At 43.8% G+C, this 15,093-nt stretch overlaps 1 protein-coding gene across 2 annotated transcripts in view; it reads left to right on the forward strand.

The window, feature by feature from the left end:
* grk6 (G protein-coupled receptor kinase 6) overlaps positions 1-15,093 on the forward strand; it is a 36,583-nt gene that overhangs the window by 1,950 nt on the left and 19,540 nt on the right. For both annotated transcript variants that reach the window (XR_007034863.1, XM_035178697.2), the window contains exons 2-5: positions 1,701-1,796; positions 9,080-9,192; positions 12,865-12,942; positions 13,831-13,931. Coding sequence is in view for 1 of the 2 variants with exons in the window: in XM_035178697.2 (XP_035034588.1) it covers positions 1,701-1,796; positions 9,080-9,192; positions 12,865-12,942; positions 13,831-13,931 (388 nt within the window). In the remaining variant the exon portion in view is untranslated. The remainder of the gene's footprint in view (positions 1-1,700; positions 1,797-9,079; positions 9,193-12,864; positions 12,943-13,830; positions 13,932-15,093) is intronic.

Consider the following 15,093-nt stretch of genomic DNA (forward strand, 5'->3'; position numbering starts at 1 on the left):
CCAATATGTCGACAACATAGGACAAGGATTTTATGGTTGTAATATATTTACTGTAATGAACAACTATTTATTGGCTCATGAAAGAGTTGCTCCTGGGCTCTTGTAAATAGTTTATAGTACTGTGTGCATCATGTACAGGGAAATAGAGACTGGCTTCTACGTAACCAACAACAACAAAGTACTAGTATGTAATATTTGAACATACTTAAGACTTTTTAAGTCCTAATATTCAGATTATTATTCAGATAGTCTTTTTAAGACCCTGAAGAAACCTTGGTTAAGACCTTTGGCTCCAGTTTGCCGACATGAAACAAGAATTTTGAATCTGGATTTATCCGATGATAGAATATCTGTTATGTAAACGTGTGTAAATGAGCACAAATTTACTTAGATAAAGCCTAATTTGCATATTTAAAAATAGATTTTCCGGAAACTTGTAATACAAATATAAATCCGCAGGGGAAGGACGATGGTCCAACTTCCTCCTGTTCACCTCTGACCTGTGATGTCACAAAGTTTCCTTTTCTCTGTTTGATGAGTTCTTCTTCTTCTGTGGCTGAAAGCTAATTACACACGTTTATCATTTAATGGAGATTCTGGTGTCGTTTGTTTTGATTGACATATTCCTCTGATTCAGCAAACAGACGTTAGCCTTCTCGTTTTCTCCGTCATCAATTAGCTTATCTGCGATTCTGTTTCCTGGATATAAACAAAACATCTTGTTTGCATCGTACCTGCGTCGTTAATCATCTTTTGTTTTCGAGCTGCAGCTACCGTGTCGTATTTGCATTGCAAATCCTGGTTCTGTGCTCGTCAGACTGGACGCCCTGTGGGCTGCCGCTGTGTTCACAACAACGCTGTGTTATCAGCAAACAGTGGGACAGCGTCCACGCTGCGTCTCGGGCTGATCCTGCAGCTCCACCGAGGGCAGCGGGTCCCGGGGAAACGTTGAGTCCCGTAGAGCTGATGAGTCTCTGCTCAGAGTCTGAAGCACAAGCTGCAGAATCTGAATGAAGGGCCTGTTGGGTCTTGGTGGAGGTTTGAGCTCTACTGAGTGAAACTCTCATCAATACATACATTCATTATTAAATACAGGTCAAAGATTCATGGTTGGTTTTGTGTTCAAGTCCCCGGCTGCTCCACAGCAGTGTTGTTATATCTTCAGCCGTTTGACTCCTCCACTCCCAACATACTGTAACTATGTGTTTTATGCCAATTTAGTTGTTATTGTTGTTTAATCTGTCTATGATTATTATGATAGGTTTAAATTGTTGTTGTGATGAAATACTCGCTGGTTTCTGTTAACGTCACGAGGAGTAAATCGACGTGTTGGGGCCTGAAAGCTGCTCGAGGTCTTTCCGGCTGTGAGAAGCAGGAACGTGCAGCAGAGTGTGAGCGCTGGCTCCGAACCAACAGGAACTTCCTCTGGTTTCTCTGCTTCAGTCTGATCGCTGTGTTCACCTGTTCACCTGTTCACAGCACACACACACACACACACACACACACACACACACACACAAACACACAACGTGCATGATGTGAGCCTCGTTATTCTGATCCTGAACCTAAAACCATGTTGGAATTCTTAAACAAATCATTTATATTTATGGGACCTTTGTTCCTCAGGTGAGAAACTCGTCCTCACACCTGAATATCTGTCCCCCCCCCCCAAGTTTAAATCAAACCTGTTTGTTTTGCAGGAGGCGGCGGAAACAGAAAAGGAAAAAGCAAGAAATGGAAACAGATGCTGCAGTTTCCCCACATCAGTTTGTGTGAAGAGCTGCGACAGACCACAGGTAAGAAAACAGTCGCACAGATTATCAGACTCCACATGTTGAGTGACTCTGGAGCCGGTGGTAACCATGGTGATGTGGTTGTTGCTGCGTCTGAACAGCCCCTCAGCGAGAACACACCAGCAGACCTCCATATCAGCAGGATCTGTGTGTTCAGGCTGGAAGAACGAAATCCTGAGGCAGCGTCTCTTTGGCTTGAGTGTGAAAATGCACATCTGTAAATAGCATCACAGCTGCTTTAATTAACCGGTTGGACGTAGAAAGACTTTCTCTTAAGTGTATTTAGACTGTAGCTGTATTAAGTCGGGAATCAGGTCGTTGTACAAGGTGAACGATTGTGTCATCAGCAAACTCCTGCCTGAAGTGGGGGAGTCTTTTTCTTACTTTATTTAAAAATGACAAGAGAACATTTGTCAGATATTAAGATGAAGAAAACTTTAAATATGTTCGTACCCAATTTCTTTGTATCCAATAGTTGTTGAGATATTTCAGTTTGAACCAAAGTCGTGAACCAACCAACGTCAGTGGCTATCAGAGGGCCCCACCTCATTCATGAGAGCAAAAACATTAACACTCAACAGTATCTGTCCCTCAAGATCTTTATGGAACGAATGAGAAATATGTGAATGTACTGTCTATTGTTATTAAATGTTAAGCAAGTCCGAGAAGAGACGAGGCGATTTCACGAGGCTTCTGTGGACACGTTGTTGAGTAATGTGGCTCTGATCAATCACCACGACGTGAACACCCACTGAGCACGATCAGTAAGAAGAGTCTCTGCAAACTGTGGCGGACACAAGTGACGCTCTGTTTCAGAACCATTTCTCATGCTCAACTTTTACATACGCTAACAACATCCCAGCAACGCTCCGTCACGCGTAAGTCTCTCAAAGACAAGCAGCTCGGCTCGTCCTGACTTGACTCTTTTCACATCGCTGCTGCGAAGACAGAGGCATGACAGCTCTGCACGAGGGACAGCGAATACTTCAGGAAATCTTGCTCAAGTGGCACCTCAGAGGAAACTGTGGCCGATGCAGAAAGAGGAAGTAGACTGTTGGTGATTTTCTGTTTCTACCCACAGTAAAGTTAGTTTCATTTTAACAGGTGTCGCAGTCAGGAGACGAGTTTAGCGACACGCCGAGGGAAGAAGTTTACTTTTTGACGGGTTTAAAAAAAGATCCCATCTTTAAAAAATCTGAATTTAAACCGAGGGATTTGAAGTAACTCATTGACAAAGGGAGTTGTTGGGTGTGAATAATAGAATGTGCTCAGGTCACTTGTGAAACTCGTTTTAAACGTAAGTAATTTACACCGACCAGTGCTACAACATCAGACTCGTGAGCAGGTGTGACACTGAAGCTGTTTGGCTTCAATGTGAACAGTTTTCTGTTTCACGTCTGGATATTCTCTGGAGTTTGTGTTTCTCGTGTGAAGAAGCAGCAGCAGATTCACGACAACAGGAACACGTCCACTCGCTCGCTGTGAATTTCCCAGACATTTTACGAGGGGGCTGCAGGAAAAGTTCCAGAAAATGTCCAGAGCATCTGACGTGATGATTTGCATTCTCTCATTCAGCCCCTCAGGAAAACGTTTAGGCTTCAATGCAGGTCTGAGAGCATGTCAAGAGAAAGATGCTGCTCAGAGGACGTATTGTAACTTTAAGATCCCCCAGCGAGAAACCACATCCTGCAGCAGAGGACACTTACACTACTTTCATACATCGCTTTTAAAAACTGTAACTGTTAAAGTGACAGCTGTACAAGTACACAACTTCCGCAGGCAGAGTGCAGACGGTTTTTAAGGGGAAGCTGATAAATCTGATTTATGAAGCGTTTAAAGGCCTTGAGGTCAATTGTTTTCTTTATTGCATTTCACTCTTAAAGAAAAAGAAAACAACAGCTCCTCTGTGGCTCGCTGTTCGTAATCGTCAGATGTTCGTTTGTCGTACATGATACACACACACCAGTGTCAAGGGTTTTCAAATGATGGGAACTGTGATGTTAATTCAATCAGCAACACCTGTGGAGTCTGTGGAAGCTCGGCCATTGTTGGGTGTAAATACCTGGAAGCTGAAATCTGCACTTTTATTCCTGTTCAGGCTCAATAACGTCCTCCAACAGCTGGACTGGTCAACAACAGCAGCCGAGTGATGTTTGATTTGAAACTCGCTGATTTAAGTTATATTAAAATTAAAATAATATGTTATGAGGATATTAATTGATCACTTTTTTAAATACAAAACTACTATTATTATTATTATTATTATTATTTATTTTGCTTTTGACGTTTCTCTTATCTGACTCTGATTCCTCCAGATAAAATATAAAATAGCTCAAAAGGATGTGGACACTTCATCTGGGTCAGTTATTCTTAGTTTGGGGTGTTTTCATTCTGATGGGTTTTAGTAACCACGGTTCTTCCAGCTTCGAGTCAACGGTTTGTGTTTGTGTCCTTCTGGTTGTAACACGACAGCTTCATAAAGAGTCGACGTGTGGATTAACTGGTAACAGAGGAAAGTTGACTGAGAGGGTTTCTGTGTCTGTGCGTTGTCCGATTCCATCTCAACCACCGTCTCTGTGGGTCAAACCTCCTGGTTTCCATCCCGACTGCACCTCAGGGCCGAACACGTCTTATCGGTCATCGTCAGTTGGGCCAGTCCGCTGCTCCTGCTCCTTCTTCTTCTTCTGTAATTCTTCTTCTTCTTCTGTAATTCTTCCTGCTGTAACAATGTGGCCTGTGTGTTTACGCTGAGCGGCCGCGGTGCCATGTATGGACGTACAGGATGTTAGCAGGACAGAGCCTCCATGGTCTCTGTCTGTCTTTTAATAATTCAGATGTAAAGCATCAAGTGCTTTGACGTGGCCTGGAGCGTCGTCGTAGGAACATGTGATGTGAGATATCTCCTCTCTCGAGATGTTTACAGCAGAGTTCCCATCAACTGGCAGCGTGTTGGTGTGTGGAGGCTCTGTCACAGCTCGGCTGCTAACATCCTGTACGTCCATACATGGCACCGCGGCCCCTCAGCGTAAACACACAGGCCACATTGTTACAGCAGGAAGAAGAGAAGGAGAAGGAGAAGGAGAAGGAGAAGGAGAAGGAGGAGAAGGAGAAGGAGAAGGAGGAGAAGGAGCAGCAGGCGATGACCGATAAGACGTGTTCTGCCCGGAGGTGCAGTCGGGATGGAAACCAGGAGGTTTAAGATGGAATCGGACAACGCACAGGCACAGAAACCCTCTCAGTCAACTTTACTGGGAAAAGGAAAGAGATGAGACATCAGTTAAGATCATAAGAGACATGAAGCCGGGTCAGCAGGAGACAGATGATTTCAAACTGAGAACATTTTAATCAAACTGCTCTGAATGATTCAAAGACGTCTGATAATCACGTCACGTGTCATTGAACATGTATATCTCCAGGTATCTGTGCGTCTTTTAGGACTAGAGACACGATCCAAAGCTTATTAAGATTGATATTTATATTACAACAATAAACCTTATTTTGATAGCACCTTTCAAAACCCAGTTTCAATGTGCTGCACAAATTAAAAACCTCCTGGACGGATCTCCTCAGGGAGATGGTTCCAACGAGCAGGAGCCCTGACAGAAGAGACCCTTTGGTCCCCATGGGGCCGGGGGGGCCCTTCACTGATGACCTCAGCAGGTCATGTGGTCTAAAGGATATGTTAGGACCATAAGGCAGGAATGACACCACGATGGCGTCTCAGGGGCCTTCACGTGGCCCCTGAGTCTAACATGAACCACACTGAACGGCATCAGTCAGACTGTAAACCAGATCAGAGTCAGATCAGAAATATCTTTAACATTATTACCAGTTAAACAAAGTCACGTTCAAACACAAAATACCTCTGTTTGAAAAAAGAAGAGATGATTCGAGTCGATGAAGACGAGAGAAACAAACTTAAGGTTTGTTAACTGTTTAGATCTGATTATCTGATCATAACTGATCGTCTGGTTTCAGTCTGTGTGTTTGACTCGTCACAAAATGATGTTTTTAATAGTTAATATTAATTTTCAAAGCTCAATGAAAACTCTACTATGGAAAACAGACTTTCACATCCTGATTTTACTTCCTGGTTTTAGTCCTGTTGAAACACTGTTTGAAATGAAGCAGACGTTCAGAGCAGAGCTGCTACTTTCCTGAAAGGTGCAAATAAAGATCGGATGTAAAATGAGTTCAGTCAAACTGTCGGACGCAGAGACAGGAAGTTCAACATGTAGTTGCTCAAAACCACATACAGTTTGTTTTGAAAGGTTGAGGTCGCACAGCAAGAAGACGATGAAACACTGAGACGTGTGAAACAGAAAAGAAAATGGATGAGGACTCAGGAATGAGAGAGAGTTTGAGAAATCTGAGTTTGACAGTTAACAAACAAGAGGGCGGGAGTCTTGAGAAACACGTTCAGGAAGCTGTCGACTTCCTCGTTTGTGTGAAACAAGTTGTTCTCCTCTTTTTGTTTCCTGACGTCCACGGCATCACATTATTACAGAGCAACATTTCAAGTGTTGCACAAGATCGTCTTTTCACTTTCTACAGTTAGGAGACGTTGCATGATGCATGAGAGTGTGATGGAGGTAACGTTATGTCAACATTAACATAACTGAGACTGACCTGCACATATTTAAGACATAATATTTCAACATATTTAGGACCTATGATTCAGATTAACCATTTGAGACGTTTTGAGGATCCCTGTTTTCAAGGGGATTTGTTTGATAAGTTGAATTTAAGTCATTTTAAAAACCTGCCGCAAAACTGTGTAAACCAGAGCCTGTGAGTAAAGATGAATGACGATCGTAAAAAATAAATAATTCAAACCAAACTGAAACATGAACACTTGAACATCAGTGAGATAAAAACTACCTGAAATGACACAAACCATCTTTGAAAAACATTCAAATAACATCTACTTTTGATTAACTTTTTTAAACTTTGTTCCATGTCCGATCGGCTAACATGGAGGAGGCAGGGTTTATGAGCTATAATGCAGCCGGCCACCAGGGGCAGGAGCTGAAGTGACTGTTCCAGCTGTTCTGTCGATGTTCATACATCACAGAGAGAATCCGCCACTTCAAAGAGAAGGACAGAAGAGAGATTCAAACCCATGGTGTGATGGTTCCTCCGCAGGGGCCCCGCGGCCAGAGGAGCCGGCAGGGGGCCTGACAGAGGCCTGTTTATATGTCGTCTGTGGATGTAGAGCATGTTCCACTGAGCCACGACCACACGATGAAACGTTCTGAGAAACGAGGGATGTCTCCAGCAAGAAGCTTCGCCAACGTTAACGGAGCTTATGCTTTGTTTTCCACGGGAGAATAATGGCTGTGGAATTTCTATAAGCTGCAACTACACACTGTTGATTAGACGTTTATTAGCGTCCCGCTGGACTTGAAGTCGGGGAACCAGGATTTCTGTACATCGTTTCCTCCCGAGCCGTCCGACGCCTGTTCCTTCTGCTGCTGTTCCCTCATCCTGCTCTGCTCACTCGTTCGGGCGTGTTCCAGAGAGAAGTGATGGTTGGAGGGCGGAGAACAAAGAGGAAGCGGCGGCAGCAGCAGCAGCGGGGAGATAAAGACAAAACTCAAAGTGGGATAAAACAGAGCAGAACCTGACAGAGCCAGGGAGCATCAGTGTCATCGGCAGGAAGTGACTCAGCAAAGAGACACGAGCCATTTATCAAGAAACAATTAGACAATTAGAGGAGATCAATCTCTGTGATTCAGTCACTGAGCAGGGAAGCTCTGTTGTTTTATGGAAAAAGGAAGCCCAGGGTTTTTTATCTGCGTCACTGATCTGCTCCTTCAGCTTCTCTCATATCTCTCAATACTTTCCTCAGCTTTAACTCAAATACAAAAATGTATACTCTAAAAAGTGTTAGTTTCAAACACTGGTTCATGGTCAGTTCTAAATAAAGAGATACTGCACTTGAATGTGTTTTTGAGCTGTAAACTAAACAACTCTTTGATTAAACACATTCATCTGAAAAATCTACATTTATGGATTGAACATGGCTCAAAACATCACTTTGACCTCATAGGGTCAAAGATGACGTACAGTCAACAGTCTGGGACGTCTATATATATATATACTCTTACTCTTCTTTAGAAAAACACGCTGTTCCTCCGTGAAGCAGATTTGCTTGTGCATGAACCTTCCTGAGCTGCTTTGCATCGACTCACGTCACTGATGCAAAGCCGACGTTTCCTTTGTGCTGTTTGTTGTGAAGCTCAGAGATGAACTGGGATGACCTCAGGTTCTCAGGACCAGCAGAACCTCAGAAGGTTTTACACGTCAACATATATAAACTGCTAATCTAGTTTCTGATTACACCACATGACCAGTGGATGTGAATGGTCACGTGACGTGTTGTAGGACATGTTCCTGTTGAGATGTATCAGTGTGGGCGTCGCCTGAGGATTGCTTGTGTGAAACAACGTGAAGTGTGATGCTCAGTGACCTTTAGTGGACAGATAAGGTTAAAACACTGTAAATAGCAGATGATGCACATGTGATTCCAATTTCCCTCCAAAAGAACGTATACAGACAGTGAACAGCCCGTTTTAAAGATGAGGTTAGAGTTAGGGACTTTGTCTCATCTGTTCAAAAGGTCAAACTGAGTCCAGCAACGTTCAGATCGTCTCCTCGTTGTCGACACGTTGCATCATGAACAACTACAAACAAACACAAAGCGACACCCCGTGTCTGTAGAGGAATGTAAGCTCTGATAAACATGTGGGCACCTGATCCAGACGCAGCTGGAGTCAGACGGAAGAGACCAGGATTTAAAAGTTCAGAACATTTTCTTTCAAATGCAACGTAAACCACAGAGAAGAAGCGAATCCACAGACTCAGACGGTCTTTTGAGTTCATGTCGTGAACAGGAAATTCCTTTAAAAATCGATTTATCCCGTTGACACGAAGGTTTTGTTCCAGATGACTGTTTCACACACTAAGTTAAAAAACTAACTTATAGGTAAATATCTGCTGCTGTAAACTTTACAATCTGGTCCTGAGTCTGTTTCTAGTTCCTGTTTGTTCGGTCGTATCTATTTCACGACATCAGTCCAACACAAACCTAGATGCCGTGGTGATGAAGCCTTGTTGCCATGGGAACACGCTGATGGACACTCGCTCATGTTGTGGATTTTTGTCCTCATTTTTTAGAAGTTTTCTAAGAACTAGAGAAACTTTCAACATAAAAGGTAACTTGATTGTTATAGTTGAACAAACAGCATCATCTGAACTTCCTGTCGTTTCCCCCCCCCCCGCAGAGAAGGACTACAGCAGCCAGTGTGAGAAGCAGCCAATCGGACGCTTGCTCTTCAGACAGTTCTGTGAGACGCGACCTGAGCTGAGACGCTGCGTCAAGTTCCTGGACGATGTGGTAAGAAGAGTGTGTGTGTGTGTGTGTGTGTGTGTGTGTTGTGTGTGTGTGTGTGTGTGTGTGTCTGTGTCTGTGTGTGTGTGTGTGTGTGTGTGTGTGTGTGCGCTGTGTGTGTGTGTGTGTGTGTGTGTGTGTGTGTGTGTGTGTGTGTGTGTGTGTGTGTGTGTGTGTGTGTGTGTGTCTCTGTGTCTCTGTGTGTGTGTGTCTCTGTGTCTGTGTGTCTGTGTGTGTGTGTGCACTGAAGGGTTATTTAGGTTATTTGTCTTGTTCCTGGAAGTGTGTTTTTCGTTTTTTCCATGTGTAGTAGTGTGGAAAAACTAAAGGATTCAAGTCTGTGTGTGTGTGTGTGTGTGTGTGTGTGTGTGTGTGTGTGTGTGTGTGTGTGTGTGTGTGTGTGTGTGTGTGTGTGTGTGTGTGCGTGCGTGCGTGCGTCGTGTGTGCGTGCGTGCGTGTGTGTGTGTGTGTGTGTGTGTGTGTGCAGTGGAGGGTCACAGGGGTTCTGAAGCACTTGTGTTTCTTTCTTCCAGGAAATTCTCCTCAGTTATAAAAAAAAGGAGGGAGGGTAGTGTGTATGTGTGTGTGTGTGTGTGTGTGTGTGTGTCTGTGTGTGTGTGTGTGTGTGACTGTGTGTGTGTGTGACTGTGTGTGTGTGTGACTGTGTGTGTGTCCGTGTGTGTCTGTGTGTAAGAATCCATGAGAAACTGGAGGTTTTCTTGTTCCTCTTCCCGTGAAACTGGTGTTGACCAGAATAAACGTCTTCCAGCAGAATCAAGTTTTGATGTGATGAACTACAACTTGATAAAATAACTAAATGAAAGGTTTTCCAGGAACAGAGTTTAAACAGTGAATCACAGAATTAAAGTCTTTTAAAAACCCTGTTTATCCTCCACAGCGACAGATTGGATTCATGTGTCACTTCTGAGGTTCAGAGCAAATCAAACAAGTGAGACTCACCATGAAGTTAATTAAAGTTTGAAAAGGAAAGTTAAACATTTTTGGAAACGGAAATTTACTTGTGGCCAATTTGATTTTCAAAGTTGGAGAGAAGTTCCGCGACTGCAACAGCTTTAAAACGTTAGTTTCCTGGTTGTTTTCAAATGTTAGGTTGACTCAATTTGAGGAGACACGTTGAGGTAAGATGTTTAATTGAGTTGTGATGAACTGTCAGTAAAGAGACTGGAGCAGCTTTCCAGACGAGGCTGGATTCCTGTTCTGTGAAAAGAACGTTACGCTGAGTGTTGGTTTGGAGTCGGGTCTCTTTAGTCTGAGCGTTTAATCAAACGTCCACAGCAAACTGCAGGTAAATAATCAGCTCTGTACCAGTGTGGAGGCAGAAAGATACAGAAAAGTAAAATATTAATGTCTGAACGTTGTTAAAACTCCAGAGATAAACAGGAAATCTGTGTTTCTTCTTTTGAAAAGGTTACTATCATTATTAAAACAGCTGCTTTACAGGTGACGGCTGGAGATTCATTGTTCAGCTGCTTCTCTCGTCCAGCGTCTGATGCAGGAAGTTCGATTTTCCTGAAAAGACTCAAAAAAGCAGCTGAAGTTTGTTAGAGGGGAGGAGGAAGTTTAATATCTATTTAATGAAGCACAGGAAGTGTTCGCTTCAAGGAATGGAATATGCGTGTGCGTGTGCGTGTGTGTGTGTGTGTGTGTGTGTGTGTACTTGTGTGTCTATTCATAGTAAGGTCCTGTTTGTGTCTTAACTTTCTGATGAAACCTCAAATGTCTTTTTGAGGTTTAAGAGCTCGGCTCTGAGGGTCAGTGTTAAAATATGGTTTAGGTTACATAAGTTAAGGTTAGTGTTAGTGGTTAGTGTCAGTGTCAGTGTTAGTGGTTAAGGTTAGTGTAGGTGGTTAGTGTCAGTAGGTGTCCACTCATTTCTTTGGGATGGTTCATGCTCATGTCAGGAGCTGAGGAATTCCTCATGTCAACATGTGTCCTCACAGGTTGATAAATGATAAACTGTGGTTTCCTCCTTCACTCTTCACATCGAGAGAAACATTAGTTTAAAGTCTCTTCTTCCTGTTTTTCACAGTTTCAGTGTTTGGGTCTGAAATCATTCACTGATTCTCTCCTCACGACCACATTTACTTCACAGATAAGGTCGTTAGTGATTCCTACACTAACTTTTATTAAGTGTAATCACGCTCGGTGCAGCCTTCAGTTCACCGTCGTGTTGTCGTCTCACGGACAAAGTTTGATGGACAAGTCTGTGTGTGTCTCTGGACTGTGAGACTCCAAGTACCTGGAGAAAAAGCACATGCAAACTCTACATCCATCCTGGATTCAAACCCAGAAGCTGGAGGTGACTGTGCTGACCACTGTGGCGCTGTGCCATCAAGTATTTAAAGATTCAGAGAGTTCAGGAGGACACTGTCAGCTTCTCTGTCTTCATGAAGAGTTCCCTCCTGCTCTGATGGAAGTGGAGATGTTGGCCCACCTCATGTTTGTGAGTGGATCAGACGTGATGAGCTGCAGAGGTTAATGAAGACCACGTCCACCTCTGTCCTGCGATGGCGGCTCCGCTCTGGCTGAGCGGCTCCGACCAACCAAGCTGCCTTTCAGCTTTCGCTCGTCCGGCGGATGCGAGTCACACACGCGGAGCAATTATGTTCTCTTTTACTCCCGCAACCACTTCCCGTCTCCTCTCTGAGAGCCCGAGAGAGGAGGAGATGGAGATGCACAATGAGATTTGAACCGTCTCCGCTGTCACTTAGCATTAGTTTACAGCCTCGTGCTGCCAGAGCGCAGAGGAAGCACTTTGGAGTTTTCCAGTCAGGCTCAGTTTACTGCGTCGTGCAGACGGCTGGTGGATGTGAGGAGGAGCAGATACTGGGAGTGGAGCAGAAGAAAAAAAAAACGACTTCAAATCGAATCTGAACCTGAAGTCAGGGGAGAGAAAGAGCTGATGCTGCCAAGTATTCATTTATTATTCTTGTTTATTGACTCTGAGAACAGTCATTGATTCATCAGGAGGATCCAGTTGTTTCATCATTGTGCAAAACGCAAAGTGGTTTAAATAAATAATTCAAGTTAAAAACGAACAAAGGACGACAATGAAGTTTCTGCTTTAATTCAATAGAATTAAACTTGATTTACTGGATTAAAACGTCGTTAAGTCACAAAGTTCACGTCACTGGAGACGAACGAGGCTCTGAAATGCTCCGAACCCGCCTGTCAGATGGTTCCTCGTCCTTCTGTCCAGACCAACAGGCCAAAAGAAACATCCACTGAGACACCTGCTCGGATGTTCACGTGGAATCACACATGATCAAGGCAGCGAGTTTCTCGCGAGGAGTCATGTCGCCGTTTGACGAACGTACAGTTTGAGAACACGAATTAAAAGAGTATGTTTTGCACCTCAGAGGATTTACACGAACAGTGTGAGGTGGATCATCTCAACATCAAAGTTTGTTTGAGGAGCGTGTGTGAAACTACTTAGAATTTGAATACATTTGAATAATTGCCTGTCACGTCAAATCACATCAAACTTGATTATATGAAAAGGTGTCGGCTCTAATTTACATCATCTGACGCAGCTTCTCATCAGTGTCTCTGTTAGATTTTTGCATATTTGTGTCATTTGAACCTCCAGTAAAATGCATCTATTGGGGGTCATGACACGTCACACAGCTCACTGTGTCTTCACGTGTTTGTCTGCAGGCCGAGTACGAGGTGACGCCCGACGAGAAGAGGAAGGAGTGCGGTCAGGAGTTCATGGACAAATACTTCAACCCGAAGGTAGCTGCTGCCGAAAAGACACAAATACTATTAACTGAGGGAATTAACTTCACGTCAGAGTTCATCTTCATCATGTGACAGACAGAAGGAGATGACTCAGCTAATGGGATTTTCTGCTTTTTCAAATATCGTACTCATGATTTCATCTGTTCAACAACCACTTGACTATAGTCGCTGAATTAAACCTTTGTATTTTAGATGCTTTTAAACAACACTGGGCAGCATCACTTGTATTTTAGTGAGGAAGCTATAAAGAAAAGTTTATATTAAATACTAATTTCATTCATAAACATCCGAGTCTCCACATTGTGACCAAAACATTATTCTATAAAAATTCAGCTTGAATATTTCCTCTTTTATTCCTCAGCAACATTAATGCCCTTGTGAAATTCTTCCTGACGCTGGATCATCAATGATCCACAGTCACGTGTCCATTTGATTTTCTGGATCCAAACTAAACCTTTTTTCTCCTTATTGAATAAAAAGAAAGAATAAATTCTAATTACAGTCCAATAACTAAATTCTGTTTCTGCCCCAAAAAAGAATGAACTTTGAAGGAAAAGCAGAGAATCTAAATTAAACCGTTAAAAACCCCAAATCCAATTTGCTCAGTTTTATTTTCTGACAACAGATTCGATCAGTTTAACGCATTAGAGCCGATTAGTTCCGCCAGAGTCACAGAAAGAAAAACTCTGGGTGGCTCATCACCACAGGGTCATGAGTCCAACTGTTTCCTCACACTTTGTGTTCGTACGAGTCTGAACACGCAGAAGGAAAATCTTCTGTCCTACAAACCCAGTTGATCTGGATCTACCTCTCAGATTCAACCAGCTGAGTCACAGCCTGTTTACCTGGAAGACTTCTTATCCCTTTGTGTTTGTGACGCAGTCAGACGACCATGTGCCGGAGGTGGAGGACGCCATGATGGCTCAGTGCAGCGAGCGGCTGCAGCAGGACGCCTGCAAGGAGCTTTTCAAGGACTGTACCAAGTAAGGCCATGAGTCATCCTCCTTCCACCGAGATGTAACTGTGCTGGTTCGAGGTTCATTCAACCTGCGAATGTTTAAAGTACCAGTTTACTTTTCCTGCAGTCTGCAGCCGCGTCATTCTGTCACTCAAACGTCTCTGATTTCAACACTAGCTCCGACTCCAGGCACAACAATGGTGACTACAACGTCTCTTTTCAAGTGACAGGTTGACGTTCACAGACAATTACATTTACATTACATTGAGCTGACGCTTTTATCCAAAGCGACTCACAATAAGTGCATCAACCATGAGGAACAAACCAGAACAACAAGAGTCAAGAAAGTACAATTTATTCAAGAAAGCCAAACTACAAAGTGCTATAAGTAAGTGCCATTTAAGTGCTACTAAATTGTTAGTTTAAACTTTTATTCAAGGTTTAGTCAGAAGAGATGTGTTTTTAGTTTGCAGGAGAAGATGTGTAGACTTTCTGTCCTGATGTCCATGTGGAGCTGGTTCCACCGTTCAGGAGCCAGGACAGAAAACAGTCGTGATTTTGTTGAGTGACAGCTGTCCCTCGAAGTGAGGGAGCATCTGATTGGCAGATGCAGAGCGGAGTGGACAGGCTGGGCTGTAAGGTTTGGCCATGTCCTGGATGTAGACTGGACCCGATCCGCTCGCAGCACGGTACCAAGTACTAGTGTTTTGAAACGGATGCGGGCAGCCACTGGTAACCAGTGGAGCTGCTGCTTTCTGGGTGAGCTGCAGAGTCGGATGGCAGCAGCAGGTAGACCTGCCAGGAGGGAGGGGCAGTAGTCTATAGGCATGAGATGACCAGAGCCTGGACCAGAGCCTGGACCAGAGCCTGGACCAGAGCCTGGACCAGAGCCTGGACCAGAACCTGCGCCGCATTCTGAGTGGGAAGGGGGCGTGTTCTCCTGATGTTGAGCAGCATGTTTCTACAGGAACGTGATGTTGCAGTAATGTTGGCAGTGAGGGAGAGTTGACTGTCGGGTGACACACCCAGGTTCCTACAGGTCTGGGGGGGGTTAACACGGAGCTGTCAAAGGTAAGAGTCAGGTCGTGGGTGGGAGAGTTTTTCCCTGGAAGGAAAAGTAGTTCAGTCTTGTCAAAGTTAATTTTCAGGTGGTGTGTGGACATCCACTGAGAGATGCCAGACAGGCA

This window comes from Hippoglossus stenolepis, chromosome 15 (genome assembly GCF_022539355.2).
Source record: "Hippoglossus stenolepis isolate QCI-W04-F060 chromosome 15, HSTE1.2, whole genome shotgun sequence".
Lineage (NCBI taxonomy): Eukaryota > Metazoa > Chordata > Actinopteri > Pleuronectiformes > Pleuronectidae > Hippoglossus > Hippoglossus stenolepis.